General features: G+C 44.6%; 1 protein-coding gene across 2 annotated transcripts in view; it reads right to left on the reverse strand.

Annotated features, from left to right (window-relative positions):
* Positions 1-3,640: 3,640 nt before the first annotated feature.
* Positions 3,641-21,645, reverse strand: part of LOC124045644 (solute carrier family 12 member 5-like) — a 132,542-nt gene continuing 114,537 nt past the window's right edge. The window contains exons 15-26 of one of the 2 annotated variants that reach the window (XM_046365096.1): positions 21,273-21,392; positions 10,117-10,221; positions 9,699-9,867; positions 9,409-9,604; positions 9,129-9,298; positions 8,909-9,040; positions 8,678-8,785; positions 7,861-7,983; positions 4,977-5,170; positions 4,360-4,374; positions 4,129-4,262; positions 3,641-3,935 (exon numbers count right to left, since the gene is read on the reverse strand). In XM_046365096.1, coding sequence (XP_046221052.1) covers positions 3,844-3,935; positions 4,129-4,262; positions 4,360-4,374; positions 4,977-5,170; positions 7,861-7,983; positions 8,678-8,785; positions 8,909-9,040; positions 9,129-9,298; positions 9,409-9,604; positions 9,699-9,867; positions 10,117-10,221; positions 21,273-21,392 — 1,558 coding nt within the window. In that variant the 3' untranslated portion in view covers positions 3,641-3,843. The remainder of the gene's footprint in view (positions 3,936-4,128; positions 4,263-4,359; positions 4,375-4,976; positions 5,171-7,860; positions 7,984-8,677; positions 8,786-8,908; positions 9,041-9,128; positions 9,299-9,408; positions 9,605-9,698; positions 9,868-10,116; positions 10,222-21,272; positions 21,393-21,645) is intronic. The other variant, XM_046365097.1, reaches the window with a different exon arrangement.

The following is a 21,645-nucleotide window of genomic DNA, read 5'->3' on the forward strand; positions in this document are numbered from 1 at the left end:
AAGGATGGTAGTTTTACTGCAACAATTCTGTCACTGACATCCCTCCCCCTTCTAGAGATGGAGTCATCAAACATGGGAATATATTACCATACTGTAAAGGTCTCTCTGACCTCTGCCAAAGGTGGAAGCCCTGGTTTTGTTGTCTTTGATAATATTAATAACTACCACAGTCACACTGCTGGTGAATCAGTAGGTTGGTTGGTTATAAGGGAGGATTTTATGTGTCTATAGAAACCACATATCTAAGAACCATACTGTAGCCAAACGTACAGATGATCTGCACAACGGACATCCATGTGCCAACACACAGCCATTTTCAAAACATAGATATTCTAGTTCTATAGTTCGATGGCTCCAACACTCGTCATCTCATGTACCCAATAACTCCACACAAAAAAAGCTATGAATCTAGTTGATTCCGAAGATTGCAGCATTTGAAAATTCAGCTTCATGCAAGAACAATAGGCTCAGCAGTGTACTCCCAAGCCCGGATAACATCTTTCACCCATGTCAAACTGTTTCAATGGTGATGGACACAGCTGAACTTTGCACATATTCTGACAAAATATATGTCCAAGAAATGCCTTATGTTTTAGTTTTACAGTAGATTTGAAATGCATAGATACCCAGTTGACACAAAAATTCATATTCCAAATCGCCATATCTTTTAAAGTTTTCTGTAGTTAATTGATGACTGAGGCCAAACATATTGAATCAACTTACTCGTCTCCCTAGCCAGGCGGGTTGCCTCCCACAATGTAAACAATGTTCCAGCTGTGTCTGGGTTTTCCGAGACTAAACAATGACCTATTTTGAGTTCAAAAGATGCACTTTGGACAATTTACTTTATTCATTACTCAATCCAAATAAGATTTCAGCGAGAATAAAACGTAAGAAGACCATATGAAACTACTGTTACAAACACCATGCAAACAGGGATATAATACATTATTTTCAACCGTCGTCTTTCAGACAAGTCATATCATTTTAATATTTTGAGTTACTGTATATACATTATAGTATTTTAGATTTGATTTAAATAGTTATATATACTGTATAGCTAAATATTTCCAAGAGGATATTATTTTGATTGTAGGTAGTATTTGTGTTTAGTAAGTGTGCTGAGTGAGGAGACCTATTTCCCAGTAACTTCTAGAAAAGACCCCAGACATAATCACCTCTTCCCCAGCTAAGAGCTGTCAACAAAACGTACTGGCGTGTCTTACTGGGATCCAAGGGACCAGTCAAACACCTAAAAAGGTCAGTCCCCTCATTGACTTCAGCATATTTTAAAATCTATTTGGGAAACACCTGAATATTTTACATCTCAAATAAACTCGATATATTTTTTTTATCTGCCCTCAGAACTGCCCTTAGATATCTAGTTCAAATGATTGTTTCAGGTCTTCAATCTAACCTTAATATTGAGCAATATTCGTCAATGTTGGTCCTGAAGTAGGCTACATTTGCTCCAACTAAATAATGCTCAGTAGAGATGTTGGTTGACTAATGTCAGCTGTGAATCCTTTTGTTTTTCTCACTAAAACAGCGTCATGTCAACATCAACAGTCAGTTAACAACTCCATTGACTATGGGATTTGTTGGAGCAAAACGTAGCTGACTGTTGAACCTCAAGGACAGTGTTGAAAACCACTGACTAGCTGCCTTGCTATTCAAATCACCCCAACCCTGTATGCCCTTTCTACTCCCCCATATGTTTTTGGTTCAACATTTACACATGGATCAGTATAGCAGCTTTTGAAATGTTAGAACCTCTATAATGTCATAATATGTTAGATAAACGATATCCTTCACATAAATACAACATCACACACAAAATATCCAGCTTTTACATAAACTATTCAATAAATAAAATTCAATCATTTTCTTTTGAAAACAATATCATACAAAAAATAATTGAGTTATTTCTATAGATAATACTTTATATAATATGTTTCTACCACATGGTAAACAGTGCCATCCACTGCACAGAAACTAATATGTGAAATACTTGCAAATATGACGTCTACCTGTATGTACACATATGAATCTATTTCCATATAATATTTGTTTACAAAAATAATTAATATGATTCATGTATTAGTTCAGGGTTGATGCTTTAGACATTACCTTGTAAATATGCAGAACTTAGGAATTGACAGTAATATTATATTTAGCAAATAAATAGCTGTGCCACATTGAAAATAAATGATGTTTCTTCCCATTCTAGTACAAAGTTGTGAAGATTCGCAGTAATGCTGGGTTCAAAACCATTCAAACCAGTTGTAATTTCACTGCTAAATTCCACCTTACACATAGTCAATTCAATACACAGTTTTGACTTGGTACTACAAAGAGGTTTGTATCAAAAAGTTATTTATTTTCATATGGCACAATTTGTATGTTTGTATTTGGCAAGAATTATATAATTCACATTTCTAGACTGGAATTAGTGTAAACCAAATCATGATGAAGAAAAACAGATGTATTTACTAAAAATATATCACAAACATAGTTTTCTGAGTGTCTCTAAATGAGCAATTCACATTTTCTAATGTAAACTACTACATGGTAAAATATTGAAATGTTTGCCATTTGGTATGATAGTATTAAACAAATATAATTTTGTTTTAGATTATAACACAGTAGTTTCTTGCAATTATTATCTACGTTATATCAATATATTTTTCACGGTTTCTTCTTACAGTCCTATCACTGGTATAACAATAGTTTATGCCACCTAAAAGTCTTGTCAGCACTCTAGGTATAGCTAGTAGTAATATATATTAAATGATTGGACAAAGGACACTATTTACAGTAATCAGCTTTTTTTTGGGGGGGGGGGTGTCAAAGGTTGAGGTCATGATGTGTCTCTTAGCAACTTCAAATATCTCATTGTACTGTTTTCTTCACAGTATCACAGTATAAAAAGCCAGGGTTGTGATCAACACCAACTCCATCATAATTGAGTCAATTCAATGACAAATTAAATATATTCAATTCATTAAGTACATTTCAAATACCGCCTGTGAACTGACTGGTATGAACGCTATTCCTCTCTCCTTCCTTCCGACTGTAATATACTTCACTGCTGCTCAGGTGTCCTCAAGGTGACAACCCATAGGAAGACATGATGCTGATGACTGATGAATTCTCGACCCACCCTCTTCCCTCAATGATTTCAACACATCATATCGTACATAACATAAAACAACCAAATGCACAACAAAAAAACATACTCACTGTATTCTCTAAATAAATGAATGCATACATTTAAAAAAAGTAAAACATGAAATAGACCAGCAATGAGAATATATCCATCCTTCTCTTGCAAGTAACCCACATCCCTAGAAAAATAAGAAGAAAAGCAACACGGTTGACAGACAGATCAAATAAAACACAAGGACAAACACAACAAAAACATCTGACCTCTAGTTTGGGGAATAATTTGTCTTTTGAATATGTCCACTCCTCTGTATAAGAAGAAACTCATGTGCCATTTGACATCTAGTGATCTGATAGCCATTGAAGAACCTAAACAGGTTTGATGCCACAGCTTTCTAGATGATGAGATGAGCAGACATTATGCTGGTAGAGGTGATTGAGAGTAAAGGAGAATTGAGCTGGTGCCTTTGGGGGGGGGGGGGTACTAACTACGTAGTGCAAAGTGAGCTGATATGTTTTGGGACAGGTTTATGTGTATGTGGGTATGTGTGTGTGTGGGGAGGGGTGTTGGTGGGATGTGAGGGATGTGACTGAAGTAAAGATGCAGGGGGAGTGGAAGCAGGGGCCATAAACCATTAAGATGCAAGGTGAAGGGGTGTGGATTTGATTTGAGGTCTCTCAGGAGTAGATGGTGATGACCTCGCGTCCACCACCACGTACTAGGAGGACCCGGTTGAGACCCTCGGTGAGGACTTCCAGGAACTCCATATCTGAGAAAGGATTAGAGTTAAGGAATAAGCAAGTTTTCACATCTGGCTTTTGTAGCCTATTCATGCTAGCTATCCTGTTGAGCCCCTTGGTTTCACTTATACTTATGACAGTAGAAGCTACGTATTGTTATAGTACTATAAAATACAGAAGTCTATAATATAACATATCTATGACAAAGATATGATAGGATACAGTTTTCCTCTCCCATGCGGTTCTTGGGTGGTCCAGGCATGTTGAGCAGCACTAGCTTGGCCTCCTTGGACTTTTTCATGATGACCTCATTGAGCCTCAGCGCTGTGTGCATACGCCTCACGTTGGACTGGTTCCTGATGGGAGTAGGTTACAGAATGCATTTTGCATCATTACTGCTATTTCACAACATGCATGGAAAACATTTAAACATCCTGCTAATATAATACTTACAGGCTCTCCCACTCCCTGCAGCATGTTAAGAAGAGAATGACAATGCAGAGATCTTTACAACACTGAACTTACATTGAGAAGTTGTGTTGTGCGGATGACACTCAAAGCCTTTCAAACCTTAGTGGTATTACTTCTGAAACTAGCTTATAAACAACTGCCACCCCCCAACAGTAACAACCTATAAATACTTTGACCTTATTTTCTATTTACTTTAAAGGGAAAGGGGGATACCTAGTCAGCTGTACAACTGAATGCATTCAACTGAAATGTGTCTTCCGCATTTAACACGGTTTAGGAATACACTCCCAGAAAAAAGGGTTCCAAAAGCATTCTTCGGCTGTCCCCAAAGGAGAACCCTCGTTGGTTCCAGATAGAACCCTTTTTGGTTCCAGGTAGAACACTTTTGGGTTCCATGTAGAACCCTCTGTTGAAAGAGATGGTTCTACATGGAACCAAAAGGGTTCTATCTGAAACCAAAAGTGGTTGTTCAAAGGGCTCTCCTATGGGGACAGCCGAAGAACCTTTAAAGGTTCTAGATAGCACCTTTTTTCCCTAAGAGAGTAGTCCACACAAGCCTTCGGACACGTGATTGAAAGTGAAAGTGACAGCAGACTCACGGCTTCATGTTGAAGATGTCTTTGACCCCGCCCTGCTCTGGGTGGCCTGCTGCAGCCTGGGTCTCAGCCTTGTCTGTCCAGGTCATCTGCACCTCCGATCCGGGGGTGGCAGCGCTCCCTGCGGGCGTGGTGGGGGACGTGGGGTTCTTATTGTGGATCAGCTGCACCTGTTTAGGGCGGGAGACAGCCACAGACTAAGAGAGGGACACCACACAACAACGTGACAGGGTGAAGGAAAGAAAGAGACCTGTCAGTTGGGGTGATGCAATATAAACACCAAACCACCACTGGGCGGTGATTTGAAAGCACAGTTGGGGCACTGTAACAAAGAAACTAGGTAAGATTCTGTTCTGTCATATCCCTTCTTTATGCTGTAGAGGAAAAGGTCCCCTTAAAATGCTACACGCCATAGAACAATGTCAAAGTGAGAGAATTGGAATTTTGACAGAGGATGAGGTAAGGCAGTAGGCCTAGAGTTTGACAGAGGATGAGGTAAGGCAGCAGGCCTAGAGTTGACAGAGGATGAGGTAAGGCAGTAGGCCTAGAGTTTGACAGAGGATGAGGTAAGGCAGCAGGCCTAGAGTTGACAGAGGATGAGGTAAGGCAGTAGGCCTAGAGTTGACAGAGGATGAGGTAAGGCAGTAGGCCTAGAGTTTGACAGAGGATGAGGTAAGGCAGTAGGCCTAGTTGACAGAGGATGAGGTAAGGCAGTAGGCCTAGAGTTGACAGAGGATGAGGTAAGGCAGTAGGCCTAGAGTTGACAGAGGATGAGGTAAGGCAGTAGGCCTAGAGTTGACAGAGGATGAGGTAAGGCAGTAGGCCTAGAGTTGACAGAGGATGAGGTAAGGCAGTAGGCCTAGAGTTGACAGAGGATGAGGTAAGGCAGTAGGCCTAGAGTTGACAGAGGATGAGGTAAGGCAGCAGGCCTAGAGTTGACAGAGGATGAGGTAAGGCAGTAGGCCTAGAGTTGACAGAGGATGAGGTAAGGCAGTAGGCCTAGAGTTGACAGAGGATGAGGTAAGGCAGTAGGCCTAGAGTTGACAGAGGATGAGGTAAGGCAGCAGGCCTAGAGTTGACAGAGGATGAGGTAAGGCAGTAGGCCTAGAGTTGACAGAGGATGAGGTAAGGCAGTAGGCCTAGAGTTGACAGAGGATGAGGTAAGGCAGCAGGCCTAGAGTTGACAGAGGATGAGGTAAGGCAGTAGGCCTAGAGTTGACAGAGGATGAGGTAAGGCAGTAGGCCTAGAGTTGACAGAGGTTGAGGTAAGGCAGTAGGCCTAGAGTTGACAGAGGATGAGGTAAGGCAGCAGGCCTAGAGTTGACAGAGGATGAGGTAAGGCAGTAGGCCTAGAGTTGACAGAGGATGAGGTAAGGCAGTAGGCCTAGAGTTGACAGAGGATGAGGTAAGGCAGTAGGCCTAGAGTTGACAGAGGATGAGGTAAGGCAGCAGGCCTAGAGTTGACAGAGGATGAGGTAAGGCAGCAGGCCTAGAGTTGACAGAGGATGAGGTAAGGCAGTAGGCCTAGAGTTGACAGAGGATGAGGTAAGGCAGTAGGCCTAGAGTTGACAGAGGATGAGGTAAGGCAGCAGGCCTAGAGTTGACAGAGGATGAGGTAAGGCAGTAGGCCTAGAGTTGACAGAGGATGAGGTAAGGCAGTAGGCCTAGAGTTGACAGAGGATGAGGTAAGGCAGTAGGCCTAGAGTTGACAGAGGATGAGGTAAGGCAGTAGGCCTAGAGTTGACAGAGGATGAGGTAAGGCAGTAGGCCTAGAGTTGACAGAGGATGAGGTAAGGCAGCAGGCCTAGAGTTGACAGAGGATGAGGTAAGGCAGCAGGCCTAGAGTTGACAGAGGATGAGGTAAGGCAGTAGGCCTAGAGTTGACAGAGGATGAGGTAAGGCAGTAGGCCTAGAGTTGACAGAGGATGAGGTAAGGCAGCAGGCCTAGAGTTGACAGAGGATGAGGTAAGGCAATAGGCCTAGAGTTGACAGAGGATGAGGTAAGGCAGTAGGCCTAGAGTTGACAGAGGATGAGGTAAGGCAGTAGGCCTAGAGTTGACAGAGGATGAGGTAAGGCAGTAGGCCTAGAGTTGACAGAGGATGAGGTAAGGAAGTAGGCCTAGAGTTGACAGAGGATGAGGTAAGGCAGTAGGCCTAGAGTTGACAGAGGATGAGGTAAGGCAGTAGGCCTAGAGTTGACAGAGGATGAGGTAAGGCAGTAGTAGAGTTGACAGAGGATAGACAGAACAAAGAAAAAAATGCAGTGGATGAGAGAGATGGTGAAAAATAGAATCATTTAAACACAGCAGAATGAAGGACAGAAAGAGTAGCACATGGGGATGTGTGAAACTTACTCCTCAGCCTGAACTGTCCCCAATTATGCCAGAGAATAGCTAGCTTTTCATGTGGTGCTGACTGGTAAGACGCTTTAGGAGGGGTGGTCACGTCTGCAAGCAAGGCACAGGTCCTGGGTTTGAGGCTCGGTGTGAGCTGAATCAGTAGGATGTGGTACTAGCTAAGCAAGTAGCGTGATGCCCATTACAGTGGTGCCTAGTGACTCGGATCTACAGTTGCGCTCAGCTCAACACTGGGATCAATGTTGAGTAAGTTTTAGGGGTGAATGTAGCACATGGGGATGTGTGAAACTTACTCCTCAGCCTGAACTGTCCCCACTTATGTCAGAGAATAGCTAGCTTTTCACGTGACGCTGACTGGTAAGATGCTTTAGGAGGGCGGTCACGTGCGCTACCAAGGCACAGGTCCTTGGTTGGAGCCTCGGTGTGAGCCAAATCAGGAAGAATCGGTGCTCGTTAAGCAAGCAGTGTGGCATCCTTTACACATAGTACAAAGGTTGATCAGAGAGTTAGGTATGAGCACACTTCTGTACCTCCTCCTCTGGTATCTCCTCCACGCTGACTCCTGCCGGCTCCTCACTGCTCTGCTGAGACTGCAAGTTAGACGGGTTCTTACGACGGATAGAACCACGGGATGAATCAGTGATGCTCTGGATCTGTGGAAATCAAAGCAGCAAGAGGTTTTAAAGAAAGACAAAGAGTTCAAAGTTGAGATATGTAAGTTACTGGTACAACAAATCACAGAGAAGCAATGTGTCAATACTTGACAGATTATAACTGGAGGGGTGGATAGCTCAACGCAAAGCCAGATTTGATGCTTATGTTCTGTATAATGTGTTTTTCTGTATTTTTTTAATTTTTTTTTACATGCATGACATTATAGAATGAATACTTGTTTTTGAAGTGGAATAGTCATTGTTAGAGCACACAGGTTGTTCTGTAAGTCCTCACACTTTATCTTATCTGATGTTAATATTGTTCAGTCTGCGTTCTTGATTAATGAGATAGATCAGTCCGGGCAAGTGCAGACACAGAGATTGCATTTTAAACCTAGCTCAGTAATTATAATCATTCCCCTGTTGCCTGCATTTCAAAATCAGTGAGTGATGATGGCTGGCTGAATACAAATAACAAGGTAGAGGTGAACTAAAAAACCTTCAGATAATCTGTAAGGTCATTGTTTTATTCAACACAAGTGGTACTAAAAGGGGTTAGATAAACCATAGGAGCTTTCTTTTGGCCACTTTGGCTTTGTTTGGTGATTGCTAACAACCACACTGGTAATACGAAATCATAGTCAGTTCCCTATGTATGAGTTATACATTAGAGGAGGGAGGTGTCAGGGCTTACTTCTCTCTCCATCTCATTTTTGGTGAGGTGCATCTGTTTGAGGATCTGGGAGCGCTGCTCCATCACCAGGGTCTTCTCATACGTATAGGCTGAGATGTCACTGTCATGCTAAAAAGCGGTGTTAAAACATACTGTATCAATGCACATTATTTGACTGAACTGCCATTGCTCTCACCAATACATCACCTTACGGAGCATATGTTAAAAACATATACCATGGTTTTGTCTCACCATTTCCACCACCTCGACCTCAGCATCGATACGCAGGTGATACAGGAAGGTGATCAGGTCTTTCTTCATCTGGATGCTGTTGTCGTCCATTTGGGCCACGGTGAAGATGCGCATCTTACACTTCCTCCAAACCTGTCAACACAAGAAAGTCTATGGCTGATTGCTGAATAACAAACACTGAAAAACCTGTTCTCTCCAAATCCCCGAAATGGGATCCCACCTTGTGCTGGCGGAGAAGGAAGGGCAGCAGCATCAGCATGCCTCCATCATGGACGATCCACCACACGTCAATGTGGCCTTCAGTGAAGCGTTCTCCGTTCGACGGGTAGGCAGCGATGTTTTTAGGGACCAGCAGAGCCATGCTTGCTGCAGTTGTCTCCCTAACCACCTCTGCAGAGGTGTTGAACATGAGTTAGGATATGATGATGATAACACACAAAACCTTCCCAAAGCATTCTTAGCATAGTGAAAAACCTGTCATCTGACCACCTCTAACTCACCGATGAAGTTCCTGAAGCGCAGGTTGTCCTCTGCCTGTTTCCAGGTGCGTGGCCAGCTGACCAGCACAGTGTTGTGCTTCAGGCCTCCCAGCCCACCGACCTGGATCAGGTGGGAGGTCCCATCCCTCAGGTTGGAGGAGATCACCACCTGGGAGAAACCCTTCACCTTCTCTGTCTCCATCAGCTTCCTCAGAGACTGGAGCACACAGTGGAAGAGAGACCAGGGTGTTATAAATGATTCATAAATTATTTATCACTTTTTCTGTGTGTGTCTCTCAGACAGTACAAACCTGATCTGCCTTCTGGGCCTCTGCATGGTTGTTGAGGAAGGTGCCCACCACTGAGGTACCCACGATGGTAAGACCTTTTCCTGCTTTCAGCTGATTGGTCAGGGACAGCAGACGGGGCTGCTCCACATTCTGTTCTGAATCCATGCTCACCAGAACCATAATCTGAGGCCTAACCAGCAAGAATATCAACAATCAGTCACATTCAGATTTACAGAGAGACTAAAGCTGGAAACCGGCAGAAATATCATAAAATAATGTATTTAAAGAAAATTCATGAATAGCAAATATCAATATCAAATCTCAATATAATCAAATACATTTCCCTTGAGTTCAGTATCGTACAGATGATGACTAAAGCTTGTGGAATAATATAAGTTTATCTTGTAGTTGTGAGTACCCCTCTCTGTGACTCACTGACCTCCAGTTCTTGGTGTGAGGCGGTCCCTCCTCCAACCTCATGAGGGCGAAGCGAGCAGCGCTGAGTGAGATGCCACGTATACCATCTCCCCACTCCTTCTCTGCCCTGTCACACAACACCGAGCAGAGTTAGAGCCAATTAACCATCAATGAACTGACATTTTCACTGATGCTTAGTATGTGTGTTTAATAGCCTGTGAGTGTGAACATGAGAACATCCCAACAGTGTTTAACCATTGTATTTCAAAATCTCCAGTTTGATTTATATTTCATTCACATATATTTTTTAATGCCAAGAGTGTGGAAAGCTGTCATAAAGGCAAAGGGTGGCTACTTTGAAGAATCTCAAATATTAAATATATTTTGATTTGTTTCACACTTTTTTTTCACTATTATTTTACAATGTCGAAAATAGTAAAAAGAAATACTTTTGACTGGTACTGTGTGTGTAATGTAAGGACAATATGTGAGGACAATATTAGCATTACATGTAAGTCAGTTTTTACCATCTCCTCTTTGGTCACTGTGAGAGTTCCACATGTTGTGTCTGAAAGTGGTGACATGCCAAATGGTGCTAACTGGAGAAATGTAACTGCTATTCCTACTTTGTTTTCTTTTCCTAATACGTATAATCCAATCTTTGAGTCTCCTGTTGCTCTGAATTCTCAAAGTAATCTGACTTGTATTGAAACTGATTTTAAATGCAGAAAAGGTTTGACATTTTAACAACTTAACATTCATAGTTTATTACCTAAAATGGATCATATCAGGATGTGGACCTCTCAGGCAGACCCTGATATTTTTATTTGATCTGAAACTTGGTTAACTGATAAAACTCTGGTTAAAATCTGTTTAGGGCTGATAGGAAAGGTAAAGGTGGTGGTGTTACAATTTACACAAATAATCTTCTTTCTTTGTCTCTGTTAAAGGCTACCACCAGTTCTTAACAATTTGAATTTTTGGCTTTAAGTCTTTAGTTGGGTTCAAACCAAAAAATAACAGCTATGTGAACCTATCGTCCACCCTCCACCAAGAAGTGTGTACTAAACGAACTCACTGATTTAATTGCAATATTTACTAGAGGTGTAGCAGGAGATTTTAATATTGCATGTGGAATGCAGGATGCTGACTGACTGTTTAAATTATTTTTGTACTAATCTAAATTTGTGCCAGCTGATGACAAAGCCTACTCGTCCAAACTTAAAGGACCCTACGAACTTTGATTGACGTCATATTTACAAATACTCCAGAGTAATATGCTGGGAGTGGGGTATTTCCTTTGGATATTAGTGACCCCTGTCCCATTGTATGTGTCAAAGATATATGGATGACTAGATCCAAAGAGGAATACATTTTTTGAATGAACAGGCCTTTTTTTGTGATCTTTATTTTGGTGACTTTTATTGTATTGCATCTATACCTGACCCAGAGTTGGCTCTGAACCCCTTCTCAAATGTTTTCAACTGTATTGCAGATAAAAATGCTCCCTTTAAAAAACGGAGAATTAAAAAAATAGGTCTTGCCCTTGGTTCGGTCCTGAGCTATCTGAAGTCATACATAGCCTGGGCGAAAGCTAGATTCACAGACTCGGGCCCAGACTGGCAGTCTTTCAGGCGATTGAGAAATCGGTGTGTATAAAAATAGTTTAAAAAGCAAAATCGGATTATTATGTTAATACACTATCTGAATGTACAGGGAAACCAGCTACATTTTGGAAAGTTGTTATGTCACTGAAGGGTTGTGTCAAATACAACTGGTGTAGACCTTACAGTGAAATGCTTACTTTACAAGCCCTTAACCAACAATGCAGTTTTAAGAAAATAAGAGAGATAAGAATAACAAATAATTAAAGAGCAGCATTAAATACCAACAGCGGGGCTATATAAATGGGGTACCTGTACAGAGTCAATGTGCGAGGGCCCTGGTGCCGAGGTAATATGTACATGTAAGTAGAGTTATTAAAGTGACTATGCATAGATAACAGTGAGTAGCAGTAGCGTAGAAGGGGGGGGGGGGTGCAAATAGTCTGGGTAGCCATTTGATTAGCTGTTCAGGAGTCTTGGGGATAGATGTTGTTTTGAAGCCTCTTGGACCTAGACTTGGCACTCCGGTACTGCTTGCCGTGCGGTAACAGAGAGAACAGTCTATGATTAGAGTGGCTGGAGTCTGACAATTTTTAGGGCCTTCCTCTGACACTGCCTGGTATAGAGGTCCTGGATGGCAGGAAGCTTGGTCCCGGTGATGTACTGGGCCGTACGCACTACCCTCTGTAGTGCCTTGCGGTCGGAAGCCGAGCAGTTGCCATACCAGGCAGTGATGCAACCCGTCAGGATGCTCTCGATAGTGCAGCTGTAAAGACTTTTGAGGATCTGAGGACCCATGCCAAATCTTTTCAGTCTCCTGAGGGGGAATAGGTTTTGTTGTGCCCTCTTCACAAATGTCTTGGTGTGCTTGGACCATGTTAGTTTCTTGATGATGTGGATGCCAAGGAAATTGAAGCTCTTAACCTACTCCACTACAGCCCCATCGATGAGAATGGGGGCATGCTTGGTCCTCCTTTTCCTGTAGTCCACAATCATCTCCTTTGTCTTGATCACGTTGAGGGAGACGTTGTTGTCCTTGCACCACACGGTCAGGTCTCTGACTTCCTCCCTATAGGCTGTCTCATCATTGTTGGTTATCAAGCTTACCACTATTATGTCGTCAGCAAACTTAATGATGGTGTTGGAGTCGTGCCTGGCCATGCAGTCATGAGTGAACAGGGAGTACAGGAGGAGACTGAGCACGCACCCCTGAGGGGCCCCTGTGTTGAAGATCAGCGTGGCGGATGTGTTGTTACCTACCCTTAACATTCGTCAGGAAGTCCAGGATCCAGTTGCAGAGGAAGGTGTTCAGTCCCAGGGTCCTTAGCTTAGTGATGAGCTTTGAGGGCACTATGGTGTTTGAACGCTGAACTGTATTCAATGAATAGCATTCTCACACAGGTGTGCCTTTTGTCCAGGTGTGAAAGGGCAGTGTGGAGTGCAATAGAGATTGCATCATCTGTGGATCTGTTTGTGTGGTATGCAAATTGGAGTGGGTCTAGGGTTTCTGGGATAACGGTGTCGATATGAGCCTTTCAAAGCATTTCATGGCTACATACGTGAGTGCTACGGGTTGGTAGTCATTTAGGCAGGTTACCGTAGTGTTCTTGGGCACAAGGACTATGGTGGTCTGCTTAAAACATGTTGGTATTGCAGACTCAGACAGGGAGAGGTTGAAAATGTCAGTGAAGACACTTGCCAGTTGGTCAGCGCATGCTCGGAGTACACGTCCTGGTAATCCGCCTGGCCTTGTGGCCTTGTGAATGTTGACCTGTTTTAAGGTCTTACTTACATCGGCTGCAGAGAGCGTGATCACACAGTCATCGGGAAAACAGCTGATGCTCTCATGCATGTTTCAATGTTACTTGCCTTGAAGTGAGCATAGAAGTTATTTAGCTCGCCTTGTAGGCCCATGTTACTGGGAAGCTCTTGGCTGTGTTTCCCTTTGTAGTCTGTAATAGTTTGCAAGCCCTGCCACATCCGACGATTGTCGGAGCTGGTGTAGTGCGATTCGATCTTAGTCCTCTATTGAAGCTTTGCTTGTTTGATGGTTCCTCTGATGGCATAGTGGGATTTCTTATAAGCTTCTGGGTTAGAGTCCCATTCCTTGAAAGCGGCAGCTCTACCCTTTAGCTCAGTGCAAATGTTGCCTGTAAATTATGGCTTCTATTTGGGGTATGTATGTACAGTCACTGTGGGGACGACGTCCTCGATGCACTTATTGATAATGTCATGCAGGTGAAAGAGGACCCAAAAGCGACTTGGCGAAAACAGAGTCTTTAATCCAGTAAAGTAAATACAAACAAAAAACACAACTTTCACTCGAAATGACGAGGACAAACTGGAGACTCGATCTTGAACAGCAGGTGAACAGCAGGTTGCCTCGGGAAGGCACTTGAACCAGACAGACTCAGACACCTGCTCACCACGCAGCATCTGAGGAAAACACGACACGACAGGGCGATACACAAACACAGCACGGTGAATTCTAGACAAGGAACCGACAGGACAGGAACGGAACACAAAGGAAGAAATAGGGACTCTAATCAGGGGAAAGGATCGGGAACAGGTGTGGGAAGACTAAATGATTGATTAGGGGAATAGGAACAGCTGGGAGCAGGAACGGAACGATAGAGAGAAGAGAGAGCGAGAGAGTGAGAGAGGGAGGGGGAGAGAGAGGGATAGAAAGAGGGAAAGAACCTAATAAGACCAGCAGAGGGAAACGAATAGAATGGGAAGCACAGGGACAAGACAAGATAATAAATGACAAAACATGACAGTACCCCCCACTCACCGAGCGCCTCCTGGCGCACTCGAGGAGGAATCCTGGCGGCAACGGAGGAAATCATCAATGAGTGAACGGTCCAGCACGTCCCGAGACGGAACCCAACTCCTCTCCTCAGGACCGTAACCCTCCCAATCCACTAAGTATTGGTGACCCCGTCCCGAGAACGCATGTCCATGATCTTATGTACCTTGTAAATAGGTGCGCTCTTGACAAGGACGGGAGGGGGAGGGAAGACGAACGGGGGTGCGAAGAAAGGGCTTGACACAGGAGACATGGAAGACAGGATGGACGCGACGAAGATGTCGCGGAAGAAGCAGTCGCACAGCGACAGGATTGACGACCTGGGAGACACGGAACGGACCAATGAACCGCGGAGTCAACTTACGAGAAGCTGTCGTAAGAGGAAGGTTGCGAGTGGAAAGCCACACTCTCTGGCCGCAACAATACCTTGGACTCTTAATCCTGCGTTTATTGGCGGCTCTCACAGTCTGTGCCCTGTAACGGCAAAGTGCAGACCTCACCCTCCTCCAGGTGCGCTCACAACGTTGGACAAACGCTTGAGCGGAGGGAACGCTGGACTCGGCAAGCTGGGATGAGAACAGAGGAGGCTGGTAACCCAGACTACTCTGAAACGGAGATAACCCGGTAGCAGACGAAGGAAGCGAATTGTGAGCGTATTCTGCCCAGGGAGCTGTTCTGCCCAAGACGCAGGGTTTCTGAAAGAAAGGCTGCGTAGTATGCGACCAATCGTCTGATTGGCCCTCTCTGCTTGACCGTTAGACTGGGGATGAAACCCGGAAGAGAGACTGACGGACGCACCAATCAAACGACAGAACTCCCTCCAAAACTGTGACGTGAATTGCGGGCCTCTGTCTGAAACGGCGTCTAACGGGAGGCCATGAATTCTGAATACATTCTCGATAATGATTTGTGCCGTCTCCTTAGCGGAAGGAAGTTTAGCGAGGGGAATGAAATGTGCCGCCTTAGAGAACCTATCGACAACCGTAAGAATCACAGTCTTCCCCGCAGACAAAGGCAGACCGGTAATGAAGTCTAGGGCGATGTGAGACCATGGTCGAGAAGGAATGGGGAGCGGTCTGAGACGACCGGCAGGAGGAGAGTTACCCGACTTAGTCTGCGCGCAGTCCGAACAAGCAGCCACGAAACGGCGCGTGTCACGCTCCTGAGTCGGCCACCAAAAGCGCTGGCGAATAGACGCAAGAGTGCCTCGAACACCGGGATGACCAGCTAACTTGGCAGAGTGAGCCCACTGAAGAACAGCCAGACGAGTGGAAACAGGAACGAAAAGGAGGTTACTAGGACAAGCGCGGCGACGCAGTGTGCGTGAGTGCTTGCTTAACCTGTCTTTCAATTCCCCAGACTGTTAACCCGACAACACGCCCATAAGGAAGAATCCCCTCGGGATCAGTAGAAGCCACAGAAGAACTAAACAGACGGGATAAGGCATCAGGCTTGGTGTTCTTGCTACCCGGACGGTAAGAAATCACAAACTCGAAACGAGCGAAAAACAACGCCCAACGAGCTTGACGGGCATTAAGTCGTTTGGCAGAACGGATGTACTCAAGGTTCTTATGGTCTGTCCAAACGACAAAAGGAACGGTCGCCCCCTCCAACCACTGTCGCCATTCGCCTAGGGCTAAGCGGATGGCGAGCAGTTCACGGTTACCCACATCATAGTTGCGCTCAGATGGCGACAGGCGATGAGAAAAATAAGCGCAAGGATGAACCTTATCGTCAGACTGGAAGCGCTGGGATAGAATGGCTCCCACGCCTACCTCTGAAGCGTCAACCTCGACAATGAATTGTCTAGTGACGTCAGGAGTAACGAGGATAGGAGCGGACGTAAAACGTTCTTTTAGAAGATCAAAAGCTCCCTGGGCGGAACCGGACCACTTAAAACACGTCTTGACAGAAGTAAGAGCTGTGAGAGGGGAAGCAACTTGACCGAAATTACGAATGAAACGCCGATAGAAATTAGCGAAACCTAAAAAGCGCTGCAACTCGACACGTGACCTTGGAACGGGCCAATCACTGACAGCTTGGACCTTAGCGGAATCCATCTGAATGCCTTCAGCGGAAATAACGGAACCGAGAAAAGTAACGGAGGAGACATGAAAAGAGCACTTCTCAGACTTTACGTAGAGACAATTCTCTAAAAGGCGCTGTAGAACACGTCGAACGTGCTGAACATGAATCTCGAGTGACGGAGAAAAAATCAGGATATCGTCAAGATAGACAAAAACAAAGATGTTCAGCATGTCTCTCAGAACATCATTAACTAATGCCTGAAAAACAGCTGGCGCATTGGCGAGACCAAACGGCAGAACCCGGTACTCAAAATGCCCTAACGGAGTGTTAAACGCCGTTTTCCACTCGTCCCCCTCTCTGATGCGCACGAGATGGTAAGCGTTACGAAGGTCCAACTTAGTAAAGCACCTGGCTCCCTGCAGAATCTCGAAGGCTGATGACATAAGGGGAAGCGGATAACGATTCTTAACCGTTATGTCATTCAGCCCTCGATAATCCACGCAGGGGCGCAGAGTACCGTCCTTCTTCTTAACAAAAAAGAACCCCGCCCCGGCCGGAGAGGAAGAAGGCACTATGGTACCGGCGTCAAGAGACACAGACAAATAATCCTCGAGAGCCTTACGTTCGGGAGCCGACAGAGAGTATAGTCTACCCCGAGGAGGAGTGGTCCCCGGAAGGAGATCAATACTACAATCATACGACCGGTGAGGAGGAAGGGAGTTGGCTCGGGACCGACTGAAGACCGTGCGCAGATCATGATATTCCTCCGGCACTCCTGTCAAATCGCCAGGTTCCTCCTGAGAAGTAGGGACAGAAGAAACGGGAGGGATGGCAGACATTAAACACTTCACATGACAAGAAACGTTCCAGGATAGGATAGAATTACTAGACCAATTAATAGAAGGATTATGACATACTAGCCAGGGATGACCCAAAACAACAGGTGTAAACGGTGAACGAAAAATCAAAAAAGAAATAGTCTCACTGTGGTTACCAGATACTGTGAGGGTTAAAGGTAGTGTCTCAAATCTGATACTGGGAAGATGACTACCATCTAAGGCGAACATGGGCGTAGGCTTCTCTAACTCTCTGAAAGGAATGTCATGTTTCCGAACCCATGCTTCGTCCATGAAACAACCCTCAGCCCCAGAGTCTATCAAGGCACTACATGTAGCACCCGAACCGGTCCAGCGTAGATGGACCGACAAAGTAGTACAGGATTTTGATGGAGAGACTTGAGTAGTTGCGCTCACCTGTAGCCCTCCGCTTACAGATGAGCTCTGGCTTTTACTGGACATGAATTAACAAAATGTCCAGCAACTCCGCAATAGAGGCACAGGCGGTTGGTGATCCTCCGTTCCCTCTCCTTAGTCGAGATGCGAATCCCTCCCAGCTGCATGGGCTCAGACCCTGAGCCAGAGGAGGAGATGGTTGCGATGCGGAGCAGGGAAACACCGTTGATGCGAGCTCTCTTCCACGAGCCCGGTGACGAAGATCTACCCGTCGTTCTATGCGGATGGCGAGAGCAATCAAAGAGTCCACATCTGAAGGAACCTCCCGGGAGAGAATCTCATCCTTAACCACTGCGTGGAGTCCCTCCAGAAAACGAGCGAGCAGCGCCGGCTCGTTCCACTCACTAGAGGCAGCAAGAGTGCGAAACTCAATAGAATAATCCGTTATGGACCGTTCACCTTGGCATAAGGAAGCCAGGGCCCTAGAAGCCTCCCTACCAAAAACTGAACGGTCAAAAACCCGAATCATCTCCTCTTTAAAGTTCTGGAACTTGTTAGAGCAATCAGCCCTTGCCTCCCAGATAGCTGTGCCCCATTCTCGAGCCCGGCCAGTAAGGAGTGAAATGACGTAAGCAACCCGAGCTCTCTCTCTAGAGTATGTGTTGGGTTGGAGAGAGAACACAATCTCACACTGCGTGAGAAAGGAGCGGCACTCAGTGGGCTGCCCGGAGTAGCAAGGTGGGTTATTAACCCTAGGTTCTGGAGGCTCGGCAGGCCAGGAAGTAACAGGTGGCACGAGACGTAGACTCTGGAACTGTCCAGAGAGGTCGGAAACCTGAGCGGCCAGGTTCTCCACGGCATGGCGAGCAGCAGACAATTCCTGCTCGTGTCTGCCGAGCATGGCTCCTTGGATCTCGACGGCAGTGTAACGAGCGTCTGAAGTCGCTGTGTCCATTCCTTGGTCGGTTCCTTCTGTCATGCAGGTGAAAGAGGACCCAAAAGCGACTTGGCGAAAACAGAGTCTTTAATCCAGTAAAGTAAATACAAACAAAAAACACAACTTTCACTCGAAATGACGAGGACAAACTGGAGACTCGATCTTGAACAGCAGGTGAACAGCAGGTTGCCTCGGGAAGGCACTTGAACCAGACAGACTCAGACACCTGCTCACCACGCAGCATCTGAGGAAAACACGACACGACAGGGCGATACACAAACACAGCACGGTGAATTCTAGACAAGGAACCGACAGGACAGGAACGGAACACAAAGGAAGAAATAGGGACTCTAATCAGGGGAAAGGATCGGGAACAGGTGTGGGAAGACTAAATGATTGATTAGGGGAATAGGAACAGCTGGGAGCAGGAACGGAACGATAGAGAGAAGAGAGAGCGAGAGAGTGAGAGAGGGAGGGGGAGAGAGAGGGATAGAAAGAGGGAAAGAACCTAATAAGACCAGCAGAGGGAAACGAATAGAATGGGAAGCACAGGGACAAGACAAGATAATAAATGACAAAACATGACAGATAAAGACACTGACTGATGTGCTGTACTCTTCAATGTCATTTGAAGAATCTCGGAACATATTCCATTCTGTGCTAGCAAAACAGTCCTGTAGTTTAGCATCTGCTTCATCTGACCACTTTTTATAGGCAGAGTCACTGGTGCTTCCTGCTTTAATTTTTGCTTGTAAGCAGGAATCAGGAGGATAGAATTATGGTTAGATTTGCCAAATGGAGGGCGAGCTTTGTACTCGTCTCTATGTGTTGAGTAAAGGTGGTCTAGATTTTTTCCCCTCTGGTTGCACATTTAACATGCTGATAGAAATTTGGTAAAACTGATTTAAATTTCCCTGCATTAAAGTCCCTGGCCACTAGGAGCACCGCCTCTGGATGAGTGTTTTCCTGTTTGCTTATGGCGGTATACAGCTCATTGAGTGCGGTTTTAGTGCCAGCCTCGGTCTGTGGTGGTATGTAAGACAGCTACCAAAGATACAGATGAAAACTCTCTAGGTAGATAGTATGGTCTACAGCTTATCATGAGATATTCTACCTCAGTTGAGCAAAACCTTGAGACTTCCTTAGATATTGTGCACCAGCTGTTGTTTACATATATGCATAGGCCCTCATCCCGTGTCTTACCAGAGGCTGCTGTTCAATCCTGTCGATAGAGTGTATAACCCACCAGCTGTATGTTCTTAATGTCGTCGTTCAGCCACAACTCGGTGAAACATAAGATATTACAGTTTTTAATGTCCCGTTGGTAGGATATACGTGCTTTCAGTTTGACCCATTTATTTTCCAGCGATTGATCTTTAGCTAGCAGAATGGAAGGCAAAGGCAGATTAGCCACTCGTCGCCTGATCCTCACAAGGTACCCTGATCTTTTTCCGCGAAATAGACGTTTCCTTCTCCAGCGAATGGCAGGGATCTGGGCCTAGTGTCTGTAGTATCTCCCTCCCGTCTGACTCATCGAAGAAAAACTCTGATCTGAGGTAAGTAATCGCAGTTCTGATGTCCAGAAGCTCTTTTGGGTCATAAGAAATGTTAGCAGCAACATTATGTACAAAACAAGTTACGAACAACGCAAAAAAAAATAAAAAAATAGCATGGTTGGTTAAGAGCCAATAAGACGGCAGCTTTCCCCTCCGGCGCCTTCATGATGTGTTAAATACAAGTCAAACCAAGCTCATACTGTTCTTTAGGTCATGAAATGTTGACACTGAGAACCTGCATGTTTGCGCTACAAATGGAGCCCAAATTGAACTTGTTTCTCAATATGTACCTGGGTGTCTGGATTGATGACAAGTTGTCCTTTGTAACGCATATAGAAAATATGTCGAAGAAGCTTAGATTCAAGATTGTCTGTTCATATCGAAATAAATCATTCCTCTATATTGAAAACAGGAGAACAATTGTTCAAACAACGCTTCTCCATGTCTTAGATTTTGGTGATATTGTTTACATGCGGCAACCTTTGTACCATTCCGCAATACGTTTTATCACAGGGGACAATTTTAGGACTCATCATTGTAGTCTGTATAAAAATGTGGGATGGACCTCTCTGTCCGTAAGAAGAGGGCTGCATTCTCTTTGATTTAGATTTATTTACAAAGCAATCTTACAGAAACTCCCCTCATATGTAACTTCATTAATTAAGTTAAGAATCATAAGTTACCAAACCTGTTCTCAGGAATGGATAATACTATAGCGATCCCTTCAGTCTCCACAGATTTGGGAAAATCTGTGTTTTGTTATTTTGTTATTGTGTGCTGAATTATATAGTTTTATACACATATATGAGTATGTTTTCTTATTCTGTTTTTATTGCTCTCTTGTGAAATTGATTTTTAATCTCAAGGTTAAATAAATAAAAATATACAGTACCAGTCAAAAGTTTAGACACACTTACTCATTCCAGGGTTTTTCTTTATTTTGACTATTATATATCATTTCTTAGTTGCGATTTTTCTTTGCTTTGTAGTCCAAGGTTGGAGGCTCACTCACCCAGCGAACTCAATGTATTTGTAGATGCAGGTAGCAATCACCATGGCAACAATGGCGTAGTACCAGGAACAGATAAACATGAGCGACAGACACAAGCTCATGCCCAGGAAGGAGAGAGCCCTGTTGGGGAGAGGGACAGGAAGTTATATCCTCAGTCTGTTGCTGCGACAGTCAAACCAGTCACTGATTATAATAATGGCCACAGATTGGAGACAGGATATCTTGTCTCTCTGTCTGCTGTTGTTACATTCAAGCCAGTAGAGGATCATTATAGGCTAAGCCAGGCTCCAGATTCCCACAGTGTCTCTGGCAGACTACTCAGGTAAATAACTGCTTCCTAACAGGAACCTACCTGGTCTGGCTTGATATCCAG

Source organism: Oncorhynchus gorbuscha, linkage group LG10 (assembly GCF_021184085.1).
Source record: "Oncorhynchus gorbuscha isolate QuinsamMale2020 ecotype Even-year linkage group LG10, OgorEven_v1.0, whole genome shotgun sequence".
Lineage (NCBI taxonomy): Eukaryota > Metazoa > Chordata > Actinopteri > Salmoniformes > Salmonidae > Oncorhynchus > Oncorhynchus gorbuscha.